This window comes from Chrysemys picta, chromosome 1 (assembly GCF_011386835.1).
Source record: "Chrysemys picta bellii isolate R12L10 chromosome 1, ASM1138683v2, whole genome shotgun sequence".
NCBI lineage: Eukaryota > Metazoa > Chordata > Testudines > Emydidae > Chrysemys > Chrysemys picta.
In genome coordinates, this window is record NC_088791.1 from 94,967,208 (window position 1) to 94,990,418 (window position 23,211).

A 23,211-nucleotide genomic window follows, 5' to 3' on the forward strand; every position below is an offset into this window, starting at 1 on the left:
CCTCCTGGTTGCTGCTGGATACAGTTCAAGGGGCTGGGGAAAATCTTACAGGCCTTGTGTAGGCCAGCACCTCCTTAACTTGGGGGCTGCCTCTTGCTCTCTAGAGCGGCAGTAACACTTCCCACCACTGCTGCCAGGGACGCAGGGAGGATTAGCTACCAACTAATGTTAGCGCTGCCCTGCCCTGCAGAGCGGTGCCAACACACGGCACCCGCGTGCACGCACACAAGCGGGAGATTTCTGATTTAGACCAAAGACGATGCCAAAAATTCTCCCGCGTGGTGTCTTGGGTTCACTTCTGGTTCCTGCAAAGTGAATCACTCACAAAGAGTTTGAGCAAACAAGTTCCAGCACCCAGCCTCGCTCCATGTTTTCTGGCATGTTATAATTGCAACGAATGGATCCAAATTATAGGTTTCTGTCATCAAATGCGATCATCTCCTCAAACCCTGGAGACAACACAGCCTCTGTGAACTCCCTCCCCCGCTCCCTCCTCAGCCTTCCTGTATGAACAGATGTTGGGCAGCAGCGCCCTCTACTGGATGGTAATTGTTGTTTGTAGACTGGGTAAGAACGGTACCAAGAACCAACCCAGCCCATTTAACACGTGGCCTAGTCCTGACGAGACACCAGAAGGCCACGGGGTACAATGCTGCTGGTCTACCTACTGAGCTGCATGCCCTCTCCCTCCTACAGAAGGAACAGGAGAGACAGACACGGGAGGCGAAGCGTTCTGAAGACCGGGACAGCACAAGGGCTTAAAATGGCCAATGCGACATGGAAACTATTAACAGAGGGGGAGAGTGGCCCCAACCCCCTAGCTACAGTGGCACCAACATCCCAGTCAGGGCTAATGGGCCCTTTACAGCAGTTAGAGTGAAGTGGTGCACCAATGGGCATGACATAGAGCTGTTATGCCAGCTCCCATCTGCACTGGGGGAATTCCCTGGGGGCCGGATCTGCTGGTTTTCCAGCCCCTTTATGCCACTGGAACGGTTTAGAGGGGCTAAGATGAACCATGCCTTTTAAGTGTACAATGGTTACTAACAGCAGGCTCTAATCCCACACGACCGTCTTCAGGGGGAAACACCATTTCCCCACCCCTCCAGGCTCCCCACCTCTGCAGGCAGCAGTGGGAAGGAGGGGAAGAACAGACTGCAGGCCTGGGATGGGAGAATCACACCAAGATGCTTGTTTGTGCTGATTTTATGTCTTGGTCGAATCTTTAATATGTATTGTAACATGAAGAGCCACCCCCAAACCATCGCCCCCACCACTGTGAACGCTATGGTGGCTAACGCCTCCCAGAGGCCAGGATCCGTTTATCTTCAACATCCTACTATCTTGTGGGCATCACTCTGGTTATGGTTCTTCCCCAGGTTAGGCACGGTCTTGCTTGTGGAAAGGCTGAGAAAGGCCCCATCACATCCCCTGTGCTAGCTGGTTAGTCAGGGCAACGCTCCATGTTTACGCCCCACCTCTGTGAAGGCCTCCACGCAGCGGTCGATGTCGTCCTCACTGTGGACGGCTGAGATCTGCACCCGGATCCGCGCCTTCCCCTTGGGGACCACGGGGTAGCTGAAGCCGATGACATAAATGCCTGGTGATGAGAGTCATGTGCAAGGGGGAGGCAAACATTAATACTGGGGCTCGTTTACTAGTGGGAGGGAGTCTTCAGGGGTTTTAGCTCCTTTTCTCCCCCCCCCCCCCCCCCCAGTAAGCAGGGATCAGACACAGCAGCACACAACTCCATGCTGGTGCTGGAAGGGCGCCTCCTACAGAGCTGCGAGGGAAGCCCTGGGAAGGGCAAATGGTATATGTGCTGCCCAGCAGAGTGGCAGGGTAGGGAAAATTTCTTCTCCAAGGCCCTATAGCAAAGCAGAGGCAGTGTGAAAGGGAATAACTAGAGCGGGGCGCTTCCCCATTGCTGGAGGGGCTGAGGAGGTACAGAAAATCCCCTACGGCTACCAGACATGGAGTAAGATAGCTACAGGGAAAGAGGATCAGAGGCCATCCCTTCATCTGCACGTGACACCACCACCTGACAGCCCCAGCCCCAGCCCTATCTGGGTTTACCTCTCTCCAGCATGTCATCAGCCATCACGGACGCTAGCCGGGCCTCGCCCAGCATCACAGGGCAGATGGGGTGATCATTCCCCGAGATGCTGAATCCGGCTGCAGCCATCTTGCTTCGGAACCTGCCCGGGGGGGAAGGGGAAGAGGAGCACATCATCCCTGCTTGGCGAAGCCCTTCCCCTCAGCCCACTGCTCTGGCACCTGCGTGGCTCTGCACTGTCCTAGCTTCTCCACGGCCAGGATCAAACTCCGCACCACCCAACCTGCGTGCGGAACGGGCCATTCCTCCGAGATCCCCTCCTATTTTCTGCCCACAGGCTCCGCTGTGCCACTCTGGCTATCATGGCGCCTTCCGCATCCAGACTGGTGCCTGGCATGTGGGGTCATGCTGGACCTTGCACTAGGTAATCCCACAGCTATGATATCACAGCCATCTCCCTGGAAACCACAGGTGGTGCTATCAGCAGAGGATGGGAAAAGAACCAGAGACAACTCACTCCTGAGCAGAAAGGAGTCTACTGGCCAAGGGAGTGAGATGGGCAGGGAAGTGACTGCACGGAGAAGGGGCTTGTTGGGGGTCTCCCGCAGAGAAAGGATTCCAGGTCCTCAGCCCTCACCGCCTGGTCTTGGCCACCATGGACTGCGCAATGGCATTGCTCTCCATGAGCAGGTCCAGGGCCTTGGAGGCGCAGCCCACGACAGCAGGAGGCAGGCTGTTGGAGAAGAGGTACGGGCGGGAGCGCTGGCGCAGCAGGTCGATAAGGGCCTTGGGGCCAGTTGTGTAGCCACCTGCAGGGGGAGGAGACAGAAAGAGAGCATCCTTTGGGACAGGGGGAGGAACAGCCAACAACGGGACCCCAGGAAACGCCCCCCCCCGGTAACACAGGCAGCAGTGCCTGGGATCCCAGCTGGTTAGTTTCACTAAAGGGTTCCCTCTTGGGTGCCCAGGTGTGACGTCTCCAAAGGGAGGTCAGAGGAGGGTGCACCTGGCAGGGCTTGCTAGACCCCCTTCACCCTTGCTGTAGTGACCCTCGTTGGGTCCAGGCCCTTCAGCTCCTGTCCATGTCTTGGTGTTCCCCATCAGTTCTGTACTGTTAAAGGGAGGGGGCAGAAGGGTTTCGGGGAGCTCTCGGGTACAGGGCCACGTAGAAAGACAAGGCCCCAGAAAGGGGAATATCTGAACCTGCTGCTCCTCCAAGTGCCTTCCCCAGCGTTGAGTTGACAATGTCCACTTGGTCCATTACCCCCAGCAGTTCATCAGTACCCCTGCGAGGAGAGAACACGACCCCATCAGCCCTGGCAGCTCCGACCTGGGGGGCTGGGCCGTGGTGGCTGTGCCCTGGCACCAGTTCATTGCCACTTTCTCTCCAGCATGGCTCTGATGTTTTCCCAGTCCTGATGGAATAGCCACGCCTCCAGTGGCAGGTTAACCCAATGGGCACCGCCACCCATTTGCATTCCCACCACCAGCTTTGTGCTAAAACGAAGGATACGCAGAACCAGGACAGTAGCTATGGATGCAGGATGTGAAATCCCGATGTGCCGTGCTGTGGGAAGGCCTTGTCCAGTCAGCGGCAGCGTAAAGCAGCAGGGAGCAGGCCAGGGAACCATGCCTAGCCAGCCTGGCTGGCCTCCTCAGGGGAGTTCTCTCTCCAGATGGGGTGAGGTCGCCTCCTGCAGGAGGGAGCCAGCCCTGCTAGCAAAGGCAGAACTGGGGGCTCGGCGCGTGGGCTCCTCATCCCCCCCCAGTGCAGGCTGCTCTTACTTCCTGCACACAGCAAACTGGTGGTTTCATAAGCCAGAGCAGAGACACAGCCCCTCTGAGTATGCTCCGAACAGGCCCCCGCCCACCCACGCCCCAAGACTGAGAATGCTACCCCCAAAATCTGAGCCCACCCCCGTTATGCCACTCCCTGACACAAAGACAGGTGTAGAAAGGAGGGTGCTACCATCTCGTAAGGGGGCGGGGGAGGTCAATGGCCAGGTGGGGATCCCTTCAAGGACTAGTGGCTCTAAGGATCCACAGCCCCACAAGAAAGAAACCCCCTATTCAAACCCGTGGCTGGTCTAGCCCCAGAGACTGAGACGTGGGACTAGCAGGAAGGTCTGGTCTTGTACCGCCCATTGGGCCCAAGGAAGCCAGTGGCATGGCATTCATCGATGAAGACGAGGGCCTGGTATTTCTGGGCCAGGCTGCAGATCTCCTTCAACGGGGCGATGTCACCATCCATGGAAAAGGCACCATCGGTAGCCACCAGCCTCAGGCGGTGTTTCTATGGAAGAGAGTGTGGCAGGCTGCAAGGGATCATGGGTAAAGACAACAGCTTGAGCAAATGTGTTTGGGAAGTGGGAGGAAATGGAGACTGGGGTCTAGTACTCCCAGTACGTGACTATATGGCCCCCACCCACCATCTCCCCTCCATCCATTCTTGAGCTCACATTCTGGCAGGCTTCCTCCTGCCAACGAGCAAAGGATTGGATTCTCCCTAGAGTCTAGCAAGGCGGCTTCGAATGCTGGCCAAAGGAGGTTACTCCTCTAGGAGATGCAAAGTTATTCTCTGGGAGATGGGCACCTTGCTCCTAGACTGACAGTGGGTCACAGACCGAGTGCATCCCCAGGGGAGACCACGTCTTTGTACCTGTGCATCCTGCAGCTTGGCCTCCAGGTCCTGCATGTCCATGTGCTTGTAGCGGTATTTATTGGCCTTGCACAGGCGGATCCCGTCAATGATGGAGGCATGATTCAGCTCGTCCGACAGCACTGCATCTTCTGGGGTCAGCAGTGCCTGCAGACAGCAAAACAATGGGCTGCGGTGGGTTACGGGGGGAGTGTCCTTGCTAGATGCATGAGCAAAATTCTGTGTCGCCACAGTACTCTGGCTTGGCAGCCTCACTAGCCGACCACCAGAACCCTCTGCATCCTATTGGTGGTCAGGCCACTCATGGGGCAGTGTCAGGGCACCACGTCTCTCCTCATGTCATGGGATACACCACTAAGGCTTCTATCTCTCAGCTCCTTTTCCCCGCCATGGGGTTCCTCTCCCTTTGCATTCTTTGTTCCATAAGCCACGTCTCTGCCAACCCTACAGGATGCGCTGACTTCCTCTACCAGGGCTGGGCCTAGGTTGGGGACAGTCACCCCTTGCCCCACACTTTTGGGATCCTCGCCATCACCATGCACCCACAAGGGGCTACCCATCCTCCCCTGCAGGCCTCAGCCACCCTCGCCAGTATGCATGAGCCGCCTCCCCTACTTTTTAGGTGGAGTGGCTGCATCCGTTTTGAATTCTCATGTGAGCGGGTCCAGAGAGCTCAGGTTGGGGATGTTGGGGGCTTGCAGAAGGTGGCCAACAGTGATGGGTCGCTCTGAGGAGACAGCTGGATGGGTTCCACTGCAGAGGCCCACCCAAAACTTAGGATTCGTTGTGATGGTCACCCTACTAGGAAGGAGGAGATGAAGGCTGACTAGAAAGCTCCATGGCACCTCAGCCCCCCACCCCAGCAGCACACAGAGCCATTGGGTCTTCTCTCTATCCCTATCTCATCTCCCTTAACTTCAGCTTGCAACCTGCTGAGGGAAATGTGATCATCAGCAGAAGCAACTGCTTTGGGAGCTTGGTTTGTTGCCTATGTAGCCCTTCCCCTTGCTGCCCCCTACACACAAAACACAACACATGCACTATGAACCTCAAAGATACCAGCATTGGCATCAAAGCAGCTGGCATAGAGGATGGCGTCTTCTCTCTGGTGGAAACGAGAGATCTTCTCCTCCAGGTTCTTGTGTATATTCTAGAGACAAGACAGAGAGTGAGGGATTTCTATTAACATGACCAGTGGTCCAGCTAGAGTTCCCTGCTTGCCATGGTTTTCTGCGTGGGATGCCTATTTTTTTTCCAGATGAGTTTTCTCACAAAGGAACCTAAATTGTGGTTATAATTTTTGGTCCCACAAACCAATCACTACAACCACAAGACTCCAAATCAACACAGACACAGGGCACTTGCGCTGAGGCACTTACCATTTTTAACTGAGACGTTGCCCCAAAAAGTTTAAGTGGCACACAAAGGGCCCAGATCCTCAGCTGATGTAAACTGGGGTAGCTTCATTGCTGCCATGGAAGCTACCTCAAGTTATTGTAGCTGCAGGTCTGGCCCTGGGAAATTTGGGGTGTTTATTTTATAACTAGAGATCCTCAGGGTTTTTTACAACCCTGGGGGTTTTTTTTATTGGTTTAACGAGAAAGCCTATTTTATACCCTTAAACTGACAGTGCATGTAGGGGGGTGTCTGTGTGGCCACGTGTACGGATAAGCATGTAGAGCTGTATCTGTGTGGACATGCATGTGCTGATAAGTGTTCAGAGAAAGGGAAGCACGCGAGCAGCATGCCTGCTCTGTTGTTATAGGTAACTATGGAGGCAAAGCTGAAGGCTTCTTTCCTCTGTGGTGGATATAGGATTGGTTTGGGGGAAATCAAGATCCTGGGAAGAAATCATGGAGAATGGCAGCTAATTAATATACATGGGAGTGAGGGCTTTGCCTTCTCCCAGGAGCCCATGTGGAGACCGGGGGGGGGGGGGGTGGGGGAGGGATAGCTCAGTGGTTTGAGCATTGGCCTGCTAAACCCAGGGTTGTGAGTTCAATCCTTGAGGGGGCCACTTAGGGAATCTGGGGCAAAATCAGTACTTGGTCCTGCTAGTGAAGGCAGGGGGCTGGACTCGATGACCTTTCAAGGTCCCTTCCAGTTCTAGGAGATGGGATATCTCCATTAATTATTATAATTGGTTATTTATTGGAGTGGAAGGGACAGGCTCACACAGTAAGGGGGGGGGACACCACAGAGTGAGGAGTAAAGGGAAGGGAGTGGGGACAGCACATCCATGGGGAGAGGGACAGGAGAAGAGATCAATGGAGGAGGAAAGGAGAAACAAGTAGGGGAGAAGAGGAGAGAAAAGAGGGGCTAGACCTAAAGCACTCTACTTGGTTCCACCTGGGAGCAGTGTGGCTTGGTGACAGATTATTGGGTTTTAGACCCAGGGAAAGGCTACTACTCCACTCTGGATTCCGGCCCCACCCATACCTGAGTCCCGCAGATGAAACGGACAGAGCTGAGACCAGCTCCGAACTTCTCCAGGGCCTCTAGTCCAGAGCGGATCACCTCAGGGTGGCTGGAGAGCCCTAGATAGTTATTAGCACAGAAATTCAGGATCTCTGCAAAGAGGAGGAGGGCAGGAAGGAGTGAGCAATGCATATAAATCCTACCCACCCCCTGATGCAGCAAGACAATAGAGCAAACCTCAGCCAATAGCAGGACTGAAGCTAACACACCAAAAGCAGCCAGGTATGTGCCCGGAACCATGGAAACATTCTTATGTCACATTTCCAGCGTGCCCCCTGGGCTGATTATTGAGCAAAAGTAGATAAGTCCAATTGCTTCACAATGACCCATTATTGAAGTGGGCTGTAGCCCACGAAAGCTTATGCTCAAATAAATTTGTTAGTCTCTAAGGCGCCACAAGTACTCCTGTTCTTCTTGTAACAGTTTAGCCAGTTTCCTCTGTCTCTCTCCTCACGTAAGCAGAGGCATGGCAGTGAGGATCTGTCTATCTGGGATCTCCATCCAGCAGGAGACAGGCGGTCTGTTGCTTCAGCAGGCAGGCTGAGTTTCCGGTTGTACTGGTTTTTAAATTCAGGTTCCAAAAAAAAGGCTGATTCAAGGACAGCGCTAAAATTCTGGCTTTTTCTGGCCACTTTGTTTTTTGAATATAGGATGAAAATCTGAAAACTCAGATAAAAGTAGGCAAACCAATTCTCAGATGACAACACGAGCAAGTATCACCTCTTCCAGGCCCTAAATAGAAAACCAATGTCACAACCGAGTCCCGCTCTCTGAACAGACTCCAGTCAGTTGTGACTGGCTCCAACCACAAATCCCATGTGCTGCTAAGCTCCCTGGGCCTGGGTAGCGACTGGTCACTATTCCTACCACTAGGTCTTTCAGGCATACTCCCAGGTGCAGGCCCTACATCTGACACCCTTCGTGGGCACTGAGACCCCAGAGTCCAAGCACCTCAGAGCCAGGAACCAGTGCCCCAGCCTCGGAGCCCCCAGTTGCTTAGACACATTCCCCAGAGTCCATCTGGCTGTGGGATCGCTGTTTTTTTCTAGTTAACCCCTCCCAGGACAACACAGCAGCAAAGCAAGGACATACAGGCTTATCAAAGGAATTTCTCACACATACTTTATTCTTAAAAAGCTCAAGAGTGTTACAGATCTATTGAAAACAACAAACTTTGGACACAGCCTCCTCAGTGTCCTCTCCCCCTGGTGAGTCCTGGGTTTGGTTCTGTCCTTTAGGGGAAGCCAAGCTCCACCTGCCTCCACTCCCTCTAGCTGTTTCTGGCAATGACTCAGACAGCATGTCTTAAGACAGCCTCTGACACCTTTTCTGTGCCTGCTCTTCCTCTGGGGATTCGTCCAACACCCACCGCCAGCTTCCAGGCAGGGAGGGAATCAGTCAACATTATTGGCCCTGCCAATAGAACCCCCGTTGCTCTAGGAATGGATTGCTGTGCTCTGTCCCAGCTTTTCAGACAGTTTCTGGACATGGTGTTGAGTTCCTGCTACAGACTGAATGCTCCAAGCCATACTGAAGATTACATTTGAAATGAAGGTTGAAATACAATAGGTGTTCACAAAACAAAAATGGGATTCTGAAACGGACACTGACAACCCCCTTTCAACCGTCACCATTGTGGCAGGTCCCAGACACAAAGGGCTGGGAACGGATAAGGACCAATGCTTATTATTTCTGTTTAACATTTATACTGTGGTAGAAGCCAAAGGCCTCAGTATCAGAGTCTTATTGTGCTAGGTGTTGCGCACACACACACACACACACACACACACACACACACACACACACACAAACAAACACAGTGTGTCCTGGCCCAAAGAGCTTTCCATCCAAATAAACCCTCATTATGGCCAGTTAATGCAGACAGGGTCAAACCATCTTTAAAACAAAACAAAAAAAACACCAATTAAACTACAACAACAACAAAAAGGGGGTGGGGCGGTGTTTGTTTTAAATATGTAGAAATCAGCAAAATTAGGCCCTGATCACACTGGCTTGCCAAACCATGACCCCATATCCTGCAAATACTTATGCATATACTTATCTTTACTCACACGAGTAATCCCATTGAACTCAAGGAGATCACTCGCATGCTTAAATTAAAGCATATGCATATGTTTGCAGGATCAGGGTCAACCTAGGCCCTTAAAAACCAGGTTAGCAACAAGCATGTTTAAACACAGTTTCTTTATTCCATTTGTAGAACAGAGTTAGCGCCTAAGGGCTTAAGATATACTACAAAAGCCTCAGTGTCAGAGGACTGAGCTGCAATATGCTATCTAGACATGGTCAAAGGTTGGTTCTCTCTTGTAGACAGGTCCTTACCTATGTATTAACCATATTAGGGGGCCTCAGGAAGTCAGCTTCCCCAGTTCTGTTTGTTTGGTTTTTCTGTTGTGATTTAGTATAAATGGGCCGAAATACTGCCAGAGATAGGTACTTGTCTAGACAGGGATCATCAACAGCCAGGTGTGGGTTAAGCCTTTTATAGAATAGGAATATTACATTTCTACAATATATCCCAGAGTGATACAACCGAACAGCTCATGGAAGATGGAGGTTGGCCATGTGAGTGGCTTAGGTTTTTTAAGTGGGTTTTGAAATTTATATACAGTGGGGTAGAAAGTCTGCATTTTCTCCATGGGTTTTGTCAAAAAAACTAGAGCTCCTACTCTCAGTGTACCAGGCCAATTTTTATTCTTTCTATTACAATAGTGCCCCAACTGTGACTGGGGCTCCATTGTGCTGGGCATCATAAAAAAATATAGCAAGAGACAGAGAAAGTGTGGGAGAAGGGAATATTAATAATATTCCCATTTGGCAGATGGGGAAACCGAGGCAGATATTCACAATGCTGAGGCCGGAAGGGACCAGTGTGATCATCTATTTGACCTCCTGCGTAACACAGGGCATAGGAATTAATTTAGGGAAGTCCTGTTTGGATTAGAACATGTCTTATAGAAAAAAAAACATCCAATCTTGATTTTAAAATTTTCAGGGATGGAGAATCCACCATCACCTTTGGTAATTTGTTCCCATGATTAATTACCCTCACTGTTAAAAAGTGCACCACACACTGGAAGAAAATAAACAAACAAAACAAACAAAAACAGGAAAGTTACTTGGAAATGATGCAAGAAATCCAAAACAACTATATAAAAAAAAAAAAAAAAAAAAAACCCTCAGGACAGCCATCCAACACAAACAAAAAGTGGAACCAACTACAACTACTCCACAACCCACAGAACAACACTGACCCAGAACACCTCTGGGAGAAACCATGGCACCGTACCTACTACATGGACATTACTCGGCATCCAAACGTCATCAATTTATGGAGCTGAATTATCTGTACTCTCCAAGGGACGGAGCTTCTGTCCCACTACAGAACCTGATGCCATATTAACATGTGGAAAACTAGAACAATTTTTCCACTATCTCCTCCTCAAAGAATAACGACATCACTCACAATTACCATGTCCCCACATACAACTTCCGTACCCGATGTGGCCCTAGGGCCAAAAAGTTTGCCCACCCCTGTTCTACATGCTTCCCAAGATACACAGACAAGGGAACCCAGGCAGACCCATCATATCTGGCCACAGCACTCTTACTGAAGGAATATTGGAACTCATAGAAACCATCTTCAAACCACTCACTGCACAAAGGCCCAGTTTCCTCCAGGACACAACCGACTTCCTCCACAAACTCCGTAACATTAACAATCTCCCTTGGAACACCATCCATGTCACTTCCCTATACAACAACATCCCTCACAATGACAGCATGGCTGCCTGCCTCAAATATTTACAAGACAATGGACAACCCACAGATATCCACCCCAAACACTCTCCCAACTCATCCATTACATCCTCACCCATAACAATTTTACATTCAACAACAAACACTTTGTCCAAACCATGGGAACAGCCCTGGTTACTAGGATGACTCCCCAATATGCCAACCTCTTCGTGGGCTACCTTGAAGAATTTCTGGACAAGTGCACCACAAAACCAATGATATACCTGAGATACATTGATGATATTTTCATCCTCTGGACAAACTGCTTAAACTCCCTCTCAGATTTCCACCACAACTTCAAAAACCACTATCTGTCCATTAAACTCTCTCTGGAACACTCCCACACTAGCATCAACTTCCTGGACACCCCAATCAGCTTCAGCAATGGAACCCTACAGACAATCATATACAAGAAACCTGATGGATTGCCACACCTACCCTCATAGATCCAGTAACCACCTCTAACTCCCCAAGAAATCTGTTGTCTACAGCCAGGCACTCAGGTACTACAGAATATGCTCCAAGGAGAAAGTCTGGGATATACACATTAATACACTCAAAACCAACTTCACCAAACAAGGACACTCCACCAGAGAAGTAGATCGCATCACCTCACGCTGGAACCCATATGGGGTTTCATCAAACAACTACAATCCATACTAAGTGGAGACCTCATCTTGAAAGAAATCTTTTCTGATCCCTCACGTCTGGCCTTCAAACAACTCCCCAAGCTCATCACCAGAAGCAAGCTCCCCATAAACCAATACACACCAACTCAAAGCAGCACCAGACCCTGCCAGAACAACAAATACAAAACCTGCAGACATATCTCCACTGCTATAATGATCAACACCCCCCACAACACACCTTTCAAAATCCATGCATTCTACACATGCAGTGTACCTCAGCCAATGCACTAAATTCCCCAATAACAAATACTGTATGTGTGTGAAACCAGACAATCATTACGGTCTCAAATGAACTCACACAGAAAAATGATAAAAGACAAAAACTGACTATCGCCTGTGGGTGAACACTTTTCACTCTCTCCCAGGACTCTGCCACGACCACACAAGCCATGTTAAAGCGCTGCGTTGCCAGTGTAGACTAGCCCTTAGAGCGTCTTCAGCAGACGCCCTACAGCAGTGCAGCTGCATCAGTTCAGGTGTAGACCTGCCCTTAGCGGTGATGCTCACAGTACCTTTCCCAGCCCTGAAGAAGAGTTTGTCTCTCTCCCCAACAGAAGTTGGTCCAATAAAAGCTATTACCTCACCCACCTAGTCTCCACCTTATTTCAAGTCTGAAGAGACAGAGAGTCAGGCTATGTCTACACTAGCACTTTTGCTGGAAAAGCTTGTCTGTCAGGGGTGTGGGGAAAAAAAAAAAAAAACAACAACACACCTCTGAGTGACGTATGTTACACTGACAAAAGTGCCAGCATAGACAGTCCTATGTCGGTGGGAGACATAGCTACCGCAACTCATGGGGGGCGGTTTAATTATGCTGATGGGAAAGTTCTCTTCTGCCCACATAGAGCGACTACACAGGAGACCTTAGAGATGTGCCGCTGTAAGGTCTCTAGTGTAGACACAGCCTAAGGCTATGTCTACATTACACAACTTTTAACAACATGGCTGTGCTGCTAAAAGGCATGCAGTGTAGCCGCTGTTTGTTGGCTCTCCTGCCAACAAAAAACTTCCACCCACAACGAGCAGCGTTTGCATTGTCGGCAGGAGAGCGCTCCTACCAACAAAGCGCTGTTCACACGGACGCCTGTCGTCGGCAAAACTTTTGTCTTTCAGGGGGGTGGAGGGGTGGTGATAACACCTCTGAAAGACAAAAGTTTTGTCGTTCAATTGCCAGTGTAGACATAGCCCAAGTGACTTGCCTGAGGTCACGCAAGAAATCTGCAGAAGAGCGAAGAACTCATCTTCCAAGCCCCAGTCCGGTGCTCATAAATACTACTGCCTTGTGTTTGTCATCCAAAAAACCTTAAAAAGAAGGAACAAATTCATTCCTAACCCCTGCAGTGATCACTCTGCTTCTTGAAGTGTGAGTTTGGATTGCCTTATTTTAGCTGGCATAAACACAAACGTTATTATTGGTCATAAAATCATCCAACTCTTTTTTAAATACTCCAATTCCAGTATTTGACTCCTGCAGCGAGGATTCCACAGGCTGGACTACACACAGCAAGAAGTAGTATTTCCTTTGACTGGCTTTAAATTTACTTGCCATTCGCTTCATCAAGTGAGCCCAGGCTCTCATATTATGGGACTTCATAAGAGGGCAGGATCTGACTATCTTTCACAGTAGTCCTCATAATAATAAATCTGTCAGTTATAAGCATAAAGACAGGTCAAATTAGGCCCAAAATGTATTTGTTTAAAAACAAACAAAAATAAATGAGGTTTTAGAAAAACTGATGCCCACAGAATTGGGTTTTGGTTTTTAATTCAAAGAGAAAGTTCTCAAATAAAGACACAAAAACAAATGAAAAGCCCCATACTATGTTCACAAACTGCCTTGCCACATTGTGCTTGTGCAGAACCCAAAAGATATATTGACTAGAAACAAAACTGAATCTGGCTAATCTAACATCATTGTCCAAGATGAGAGAAATACAAAAAATAAACAGTGTATAAACAATGTCCATTAAACTAGATGTTCAATATTCTTTGTTTTACTTTTTTTTTTTAAATATTATTTTAGCCTGACAATGCTGCTTTAAATCTTCTCAAACACTTCTCCCAGCTAAATCAAACAATCCTTCATTCCGCAATCTTTTGGTGTATGTAACTTCTACCCAGGACCTATCGATCTTCATTGCCCTTGATTTAATAATCTCAGCTACCTCTTTTGTAATCTGAAAACACATTGCTCCAAAGCAGGAGTTTCCTGAAATAATATTGCATTTTCCATGTCTTTTATAAAATACACTCAATAATAATGTTCATGTTTTTACTGCATATGCACACAGGGTTCTCTATCGAGGTTCTCTCCCCCCAGCACATGGGTGGGTCAGACTGTTTTGGCCTCTGTTCATTATCTGATGAATATTAAAGCTGAGTTTCATCTGCTACAGTGCTGCTCTCTCCCCTAAACAGTCTTAAATTCATATGGCGTTTCTCATAATCCTCTGTGGCTTTTTACTAACTGCGCTGTGTGTCTCTCCTCTCCCCCTGTCTAGCCAACACCGGAGACGCGTTAAATTTCATGGATGCAATACCTACCTCCTCTGCTGCCTTCTACGTGGATGTGTGGCCCTTGTTTTGATGTTATAATCCTCTCACTCTTCCAGGTACCAGCGCCTCGGATGCTCTCTAGCTCAGCCTCCAGGACGTGGTTGAGTTGGGCCAGGGCAGCCCTTGCTCTGTAGGAACTACATTGCCCCTGGGAGAGGGGGTAGCTCAGAAGGCGGCTGCACCACATTGCTCCGGCTCAGCTTCACAGTGAGAAGGCAAGCGGCAAAGAACCCGATAATGGCAACATGTGGCGGAGGCGGAACCTGAACCAGCCAATCAGAAAGTAGCAACAGGCGCACCAATCAGCGATAGAGTTTATTTAAGGGGACACGGCTAACAGTAAAGACTAGTGTGGGGAGAGCCGAAGCACGAGTACAATGACTGAAACGTGCCCAGCTCTGGTCAGCGACCTCAGCCTAAGGATTGAGGGGCATTGACCCACTGCATGGGTCTCATAGCTGTAATAACAAGTGGGTACTACAGGGGAGGATTGAGATACATGGGGGATCTCAGGACTGGAACAGGACAGTTGGGACTAGGGCGCCCAGATAGCAAGGGTGAAAAATCGGGACAGGGTGTCGGGGGTAATAGGCACCTATATAAGAGAGAGCCCCAAAGATCGGGACTGTCCCTATAAAATCGGGACATCTGGTCACCCTAGTTGGGACCACAGGCCAGGAGCAGTATGTAGGGACAGAGGGGTGTGGATGTCCGAGGGGAATGGAAAAGCCGGAGCTGCTGCATGTCATGACTGAAGTCCAGGCAGGGGCAGATTTAAGGATCAGAGTTTGGTCAGCAAACCCGCTGCCTGGGGTTCAATGGTCACGTCGCCTTAGGCTTATTTAAATATGAAAAGTAAAAAACAAAAAACACACAACACCCCAATCAAAAATCACAGGCCTAAACAAAAGTGGACTCTAACTGTGTTGGCTTGTGTGTTTCCATTTGGAAACCTTGCACCACAGCAACACGTTTCCTTGGCAAATTGCTCTATGATTCTGTCCAGCTCCAATCTTGCAATCTCATCTTTCTCAATTTTAAGGAGAGCAAGGTCACTCAGCCGTGTCTGTAATAGTGTTGAACACTTTTTGCACGTTCATCACCAGCCACTTGGTAGGGTGAGAAAGAGTCAACACATTTCCATTTCTGGTAAGGTAAAACATCATCAAGAGAACTTGACTCTATGAAATTCAAGTAGCTCTGGACAAGAGCTGTTCCAAGTGACAAACTGAACACCTCTGTGTCTTTTGTAAAATAATACATCTTGAAAGACATAATCTTGTGAACCGAGTTTAAAGAAAAATATGAGTATTTTCCCATGAGTTTAAGAACTTCCTCCTTTGACTTTAAAGTTATTTTGAAGTTGTCTGGGATGGAGGAAACCAGATAGAATAACTACCTCTTCATATCTCTCACACTGAGATTTTAGTTCCCCGATCATATTGTCTAAGACAGGGGTAGGCAACTTATGGCACGCGTGCCGAAGGCGGCACGCACGCGGATTTTCAGTGGCACTCACACTGGCAGGGTCCTGGCCAACGGTCCAGGGGGCTCTGCATTTTAACTTAATTTAAAATTAAGCTTCTTAAACATTTTAAAAACCTTATTTACTTTACATACAACAATAGTTTAGTTATATATTATAGACTTATAGAAAGATACCTTCTAAAAACGTTAAAATGTATTACTGGCACGCGAAACCTTAAATTAGAGTGAATAAATGAAGACTCGGCACACCACTTCTGAAAGGTTGCCGACCCCTGGTTTAAGACCTCAAATATTTCCTTTGATAGTTATCTTTTGCTTCTAACAGAGAATCATGTGCAAATTCATCATCCATGCGGTGTACATGTCTCTTCCTATGACTTGAATAGTTTGCACTTTCAAACCCTATTGCTTCTTACCTGTTGTGAGATTCTTTTATAATTTCCTCATACTTTTCTTCAGATCTGAATTTGCATAGCTCATTCACTGTGCTCTCAAATATCCAGCGGACTTGGAACAGATCAATTTTCTTTGACCAAAGGATTCCAGAGACTGCAGCCACTGTGAGTAAGATCTTATGCCACTATAACAGATTGAGGTAGAACATCCAATGCATCCGAAGAAGTGGGCTGTAGTCCACGAAAGCTTATGCTCTAATAAATTTGTTAGTCTCTAAGATGCCACAAGTACTCCTGTTCTTTTAGTCTCTAAGGTGCCACAAGTACTCCTGTTCTTTTAGTCTCTAAGGTGCCACAAGTACTCCTGTTCTTTTTGCGGATACAGACTAACACGGCTGCTACTCTGCAACCCATCAAAGACAGGTTGCTTTTTGCTCAACGTATGTCTTACGACTCTTGCATTCAATAACAGTTCCATCTTCTAGGCATTCAATTATACTCTTAAAATTTACTATCATTGCCTCAGAGGCTTTCATTCACACTGCCCATCTAGTCTTGCAGAGAACCTTTAGATTTAAAGGGCTACTTTGTTCTTCAGAAGCCTGTCCAATTTCATCTGTTGCATCAATCCTTCCAACTTCTTCAGTGCACCATCAAGTTCCTCTTCTCTTTGCAAAACTGTACTCTCTCAAGCAAGAGTTTGAAGATACAGATTATTTTTAGACCTAATCATTAGCTTTTCCCATCGATGGTTAGAGTTCGCAAAATATTTATATATTTCTGCAAAGTTGTGAAGAAAACCTTCAGGGCTGGACTGGCCTTAACTTCAGCAGCATGCCCCAAAACTAGGTTAATTTGATGTGCTGGACAATGGATGTATGGTGCATACACTTTGTCTCCCTTGCCTGAAAGCTATTTTCTCATTTTTGTTTGCAAACCTCTATGAGCCCCAGCCATAACATTGGTCCCATCATATCACTGTCCAGACATATATTTGGGTTGTAATCCATAACCACAGGCTAAAACATTAGTTAACTGGTCACACAAGGATGCAGCATCTGCCTCACTACCACAAAACAAACAAAGTGATATTTTATATCTACTTTTCCTTCAGTACACTCAATACCAACACAAGGAAGCAAAATGGCTATTTGATCAACATGGCTAATATCTGTGGTTGCATCTGCAATGACAGTAACAAAAACTTATTGTATTTGTAGCTATTAAACATGCACCTCCTGGTTTCTGATACCAAAAGACTCATAAGTTCATCAGTAGTTGTCTTGTTCAAGTATTTGATTCTCTTGGTGTCACTGATATGTTGGGCAAAAGCTGTATTATGTCTGGCAAGTAGCTTAATTATGCTCAAGTTCATATCACAATTGTTGCTCTCCAATACTTCACAGTGACTGTGGAAGGGGAGATGTAAACTAGCTAAAATTTTGACTGTGTCAAGCAATATTTTTAGTATTTCTTGCCATTTCCTAATACACTTCTACCCCGATATAATGCTGTCCTCGGGAGCCAAAAAATCTTACTGCGTTATCGGTGAAACCACGTTATATCGAACTTGCTTTGATCCGCCGGAGTGCGCAACCCCGCCCCTCCAGAGCGCTGCTTTACCGCGTTATATCTGAATTTGTGTTATATCGGGTTGTGTTATATCAGGTAGAGGTGTATTTTCATTGATACCATGTCCCTTTGTGAACTGTGGAGCTGCTATATGACTGCATGTGTTGTTTGCTCTTCCCATTAAGAGACATCGATGTTATCATATTCTTCCCATCATTGAAAATCTATCACCCACATTGATTTGTGAGTGTCTGTACCCCTGGACAACCAACAAATGTGACAGTATGCATAATCTGAAAGATATGGGTATGCTAGGCAGTTGACATGCAAATCTACATGCAGTGCATTTTTCATTCTGTACAATGAAAATGAAAAATGGTAGTTTGTAGGAAAAAAAGGAAACTGTACAGTTGGTATATCACTGTCAGTGGACTGGCAAGAATCAATACATAAAATATACACAATAGGTCAGGTGATAACACTAAATCTGGAAAGTGACTTATCAGATGGGAACTTCAAACCTATTTCAGCAGGAAGACAGCTTTGACCTGCTTCATTGTTGACATGCTCATCTACATGATCTTTGTTGTGATTTTTTTGTTTTAAGATAATCTATGGTATCTTTGGCTTTGTTGGTTTGTAGCTCATCTTACAGGATCTTCAATATGCTGGTTCCAAGCAGAGTGTCTCTGGAGATATCATCAGCTACTACTACAGGTGCAGCTTCAGTGGTACTGCACTACTCGTTTTCCTGACTTAAACCTTGACACAACGACAGAGTCCTACTTGCCGAACTGATATGCAGTTCTTGACTTTCTACTTCAGACTGCAGGGGTTGATCAGGAAGCTTATAAAAAAGCAGTTACCTACCTTTCGTATCTGTTTAGGATGACCAGACAGCAAATGTGAAAAATCGGGACAGGGGTGGGGAGTAATAGGAGCCTATATAAGAAAAAGACTCAAAAATCGTGACTGTCCCTATCAAATCGGGACATCTGGTCACCCTATATCTGTTGTTCTTCTAGATGTGCTTCTCATGTCAATTCCATGTTAGGTGTGCATGCGCCGCATGCACCGCTGCTGGAGATTTTTCCCCTAATGGTATCCATAGGGCTGGCTCTAGTGTTCCCTAAAGCTCCATGCTCATGCGTCAGTATAAGGGGCGCCACCGGCCCCGCACCATAGGCGCCGACTCCGTGGGTGTTCCGGGGCTGAAGCACCCATGGGGAAAAATTAGTGGGTGCTCTGCACCCACCAGCAGCCAAACTCCCCGCCCCGCCTCACCTCCTCCTCTGCCTCCACCAGGGCCGCCCAGAGGATTCAGGGGGCCTGGGGTCTTCGGCGGCGGGTCCCGGAGCAAGTGAAGGACCCGCCGCCGAATTGCTGCCAAAAACTCTCGTGGGGGGCCCTGAAAACTCTCGTGGGGGCCCCTGTGGGGCCTGGGGCAAATTGCCCCACTTGCCCCCCCCCTGGGCAGCCCTGGCCTCCACCTCCTCCCCTGAGCATGCCGTGTCCCCGCTCCTCTGCCTACCTCCCAGTGCTTGCCGCCACCAAACAGCTGTAGCAAGCTCTGGGAGGGACGGGGGAGGAGCGGGACCGTGGCGCGCTCAGGGGAGGAGGCGGGGAAGAGAGGGACAGGGTGGGGATTTGGGAAAGGAGTCGGAATAGGGGCAGGAAGGGGGCGGAGTTGGGGCGGGGACTTTGGGAAGGGGTTGGAATGGGGGTGGGACAGGGATGGAGTCAGGGCAGGGCCAGGGACAGAAGGGAGTCGAGCACCCACTGGCCCCCATAGAAGTCGGCGCCTATGCCCCGCACCCCTCCAGTTTCTTCTCGCTGTCCACTCAGACAGTGGGGAAGGAGAGTGGGTCATGGAATGGACGTGAGCAACAAAAAGGTAGGTAGCCATTTTTTCTTCTTTGAGTGCTTGCTCATGTCGATTCCATGTTAGGTGACTCACCAGCAGCATCTCTGGAGGTGGGCTAGGAGTTCAGGGGCATGCTGACTATAACACAGCTCTCCTGAAACTGGCATTGGCTCTGGCCTGTTGGATAATGGCGTAGTGAGATGCAAACGTGTGCTCTGATGACCATGTCACGGCCCTGACAAAGTCCTGTATTGGTATTTGTGCCAGGAAAGCCACTGAAGATGCTTGTGTTCTTGTTGAGTGGGCCCTTACAATGGCTGGAGGTGGGGTCCCCACTTGCTTGTAGCAGGCCCGGATACAGGCCGTGATCTAGGACGAGTTCCTCTGGGCTGACACCTGGAGCCCTTTCATTCTGTCTGCTATCGCAACAAAAAGCTGCGTTGATTTGCGGAAGGGTCTTGTCCTGCCAATATAAAAGGCTAAGGCCCTTCTAATGTCCAGAGAATGCAGACGCTGTTCTTCTGTCTTGTGAGGTTTTTGGAAGAAGACCAGCAGAAAGATGTCTTGGTTGATGTGAAATTGCAACACCATGTTGGATAGAAAGGCTGGGTGCGGAAGCAGCCAGACCTTATCTTTGAAGAAAACGGTACTTTGGGGTATGCAGCCAGAAGCCCCTGCAGATCCTGCACTTATCTTGGACATGAGCCTCCCCCAAGCACTTTTGGCAGCTGGAATGGGGGTTGCTCACCAGCACTGGCATGGGTTCAGTATAAGCTGCATATGGTTTGAAGCCTGAGGATCAGGGCATGCCCCGTCCTGGGATCGACGTCCATTAAGGGGACTAGCTAACTAACAAGAACTAGAACTGACAACTACTAACTATTTACAAGAAGAGATCTGTAAACCACTAGGGGAGGCTTGTCGAAGCAAGAGAAGAGGACTGTTCCAGCAACCGTCACTGGCAGTAAGAAGGAACTGGAGGAATGCGGGGCTAGCAGCAACCCTTATACTGGTGCATGAGTACAGGCCACCAGGGGATGCTAGGGTCGGCCCTATGGATACAACTAGCAGGAAAATGTCGGGCAGCAGGGCACGCGGCGCACACACAGATAACATGTAATCGACATGAGCAAGTACTGTACTCGAAGAAGAATGATCGTTTCTGCTGCTTAGGATCTCCGGAGGCAGTTTGTAATAAATGTATTTTTGCTTTCTAAAACCAGACTTGTATGTGTTTATGGTTTTCATTTTCAGACATCTTCCAGCATGAGAATAACTAAGTTGGAAGTCTAGGTCTAAATAGAGTGTATTTTTGTGCTTCTTATTTTATCCTTCAGTTGAGAGAGTAGTCCTAAAAAAATGTTGATTGTCTCTGCAGAATTTAGCAGTAACAGGCAGAACTAGACTGCGGAATGGCTGCGGAGAGTGCTGTGGGAGAGTCTGGAACAGGCAGACAGACACACATGCCTCTCAGTGTCCCACAGCAAGAGGAGGCTATGGAAATAAACTACATTTCCCAGCAGCAGCCCCTTCAGCACTGGAGCATGCCCAGTAGCTGCAACCCCTGTTGGATAGGGTAGAAAGAATGAGTACTTGTGGCACCTTAAAGACTAACAAATTTATTTGGGCATAAGCTTTTGTAGGCTAAAACCCATTTAATCGGATGCATGCAATGGAAAATACAGTAGGAAAATATATATACACAGAGGACATGAAAAAAATGGGCGTTGCCATGCCAACTATAATGAGACTAATCAATTAAGGTGGGCTATTATCAGCAGGAGAAAAAAAATTTGGAGTGATAATCAGGATGGCCCATTTCAAACAGTTGACAAGAAGGTGTGTGTGTGTATGGGAACTTAGCATGGGGAAATAGTTTTTACTTTGCGTAATGACTCATCCACTCCCAGTCTTTATTCAAGCTTAATTTAATGGTGTCCAGTTTGCAAATTAATTCCAATTCTGCAGTTTCTCATTGGAGTCCGTTTTTGAAGTTTTGCAACTTTGAAGTCTGTAATCGAGTGACCAGGGAGGTTGAAGTGTTCTCCGACTGGTCTTTGAATGTTATAATTCTTGACGTCTGATTTGTGTCCATTTATTCTTTTGCATAGAGACTGTCCGGTTTGGCCAATGTACATGACAGAGGGTCATTGCTGGCACATGATGGCATATATCACATTGGTAGATGTTTTGTGTAATGACCCATCCACTCCCAGTCTTTTCATGTTCTCTGTGTATATATATATCTTCCGACTGTATTATCCACTGCATGCATCCGATGAAGTGGGTTTTAGCCCAAGAAAGCTTATGCCCAAATAAATCTGTTAGTCTCTAAGGTGCCCCAAGTATTCCTCATTCTTTTTGGTGATACAGACTAACACGGCTACCACTCTGGATAGGGTAGGAAATTCCTTTTACTCCCGGCCACTGCTGGGCATGCTCAAATGCTGTGGGAAGTTTGCAAAGGCAGAGCAGGACAGGTTGGTGAGTGGGACCCCAGGGCTGATGGCCAGGTGAGATGTTAGAGTGTAGACACATGCAACTCATGCAGTTGCCCTGAAGCAGCAAGAGGACCCCTGCCCCCTTGCCATGGTGACTGACTAAGTTACTTGTGAGAGTGGGGCCCTAGAATCGAGTGGGAGGGGGCAGATGGCAGAGGAACAGGTGGTGCAGCTGCTCAGGGTCCATGTGGAACGCCAATAGACCCCAGTCGTCAGCGGACAGGATTGAACCTGGGACCTCTGGAGCTTAGTGCATGAACCTCTACACTACAGCATGAGCAGACCCATTTTATCGCTCTCTTTAAGTGGTCTCGGTGCCACTAGAGGGGACAAAACACCACACCCAGAAGATATGTGGGTTACATATGCACTTGGAGGACCCCTGCAGGCTCAGCACTGCTCAGCCACACAACATATACGCTGCTGCCATTGTTTGCAGCCTGCTGGTCCCCACTGCCCACGTTTGAATTTGCCTGGGGAGGGAGGCCTCCAAAATGGTGGCTGTGCCATGAATTCTGATTAGCAGGTACCACCAATGGTCGGAGGTCCCTCCTCCCCTCCAACTGACCAGGCAAATTCAAATGTGGGCAGCAGCAACCAGCAAGGCTGCTCTTCCTAGCAGCTCTGACTCCAACTCTGGTGGCAGCAGTAGTGATTCATGGCTCTGGCTTCTACGACAGCAGTTCTGGCTTTGGTGGGAGCAGTGGTCCTTGCTCTAGGAGGCAGCAGAACTGGTGCACAGTCCAGGCCAGAGAGAGCAGATGGCAAAGCATGGAGCTGGGGAGGAGGGGAACGGGGGAGGAGAGGCAGAGATGACTGCAGGGGTGGGTGAGGTGAGAGTTTATTTTAATTAATGTGGGACATGTGATGGCATGTGGGGGACCACAATCTAAACCTGGACCGGGGCCCATCTTTTTGCTTCTCTGCTACTGGCAAATGGGAAGAGGGAGATGGGGGACCCAGACTGGGGGGAGGCAGTCAGCATTTGCTGACCCTTCTTACTGTTAAATCTGCCACTCTAGCCAAGATTTGGAATAGCAAAGGCTAGCACAGGTCAGGACAGAAAAGCATCGGCAAAATTGTACAAATGTTCCCCAGAAACAGAGCGCCTGAGCAGTGGCCTCACAATCTGCT

General features: G+C 48.5%; 1 protein-coding gene across 2 annotated transcripts; it reads right to left on the reverse strand.

Annotated features, from left to right (window-relative positions):
* Window positions 1-1,194: 1,194 nt before the first annotated feature.
* Window positions 1,195-14,515, reverse strand: GCAT (glycine C-acetyltransferase). Of its 2 annotated transcripts, none has more exons than XM_005302474.5 (9): window positions 14,246-14,515; window positions 7,155-7,285; window positions 5,764-5,865; window positions 4,716-4,862; window positions 4,195-4,349; window positions 3,260-3,342; window positions 2,694-2,865; window positions 2,077-2,198; window positions 1,195-1,600 (listed from the first exon to the last, which is right to left on the reverse strand). In XM_005302474.5, the coding sequence occupies exons 1-9, from the start codon at window positions 14,442-14,444 to the stop codon at window positions 1,449-1,451; spliced, it is 1,263 nt and encodes a 420-aa protein (XP_005302531.2). In that variant the 5' UTR covers window positions 14,445-14,515; the 3' UTR covers window positions 1,195-1,448. The 2 variants fall into 2 exon arrangements, with proteins under 2 accessions (XP_005302531.2, XP_005302533.2); XM_005302476.5 differs by having other exon boundaries at window positions 7,155-7,252; window positions 14,246-14,499.
* Window positions 14,516-23,211: the final 8,696 nt, after the last annotated feature.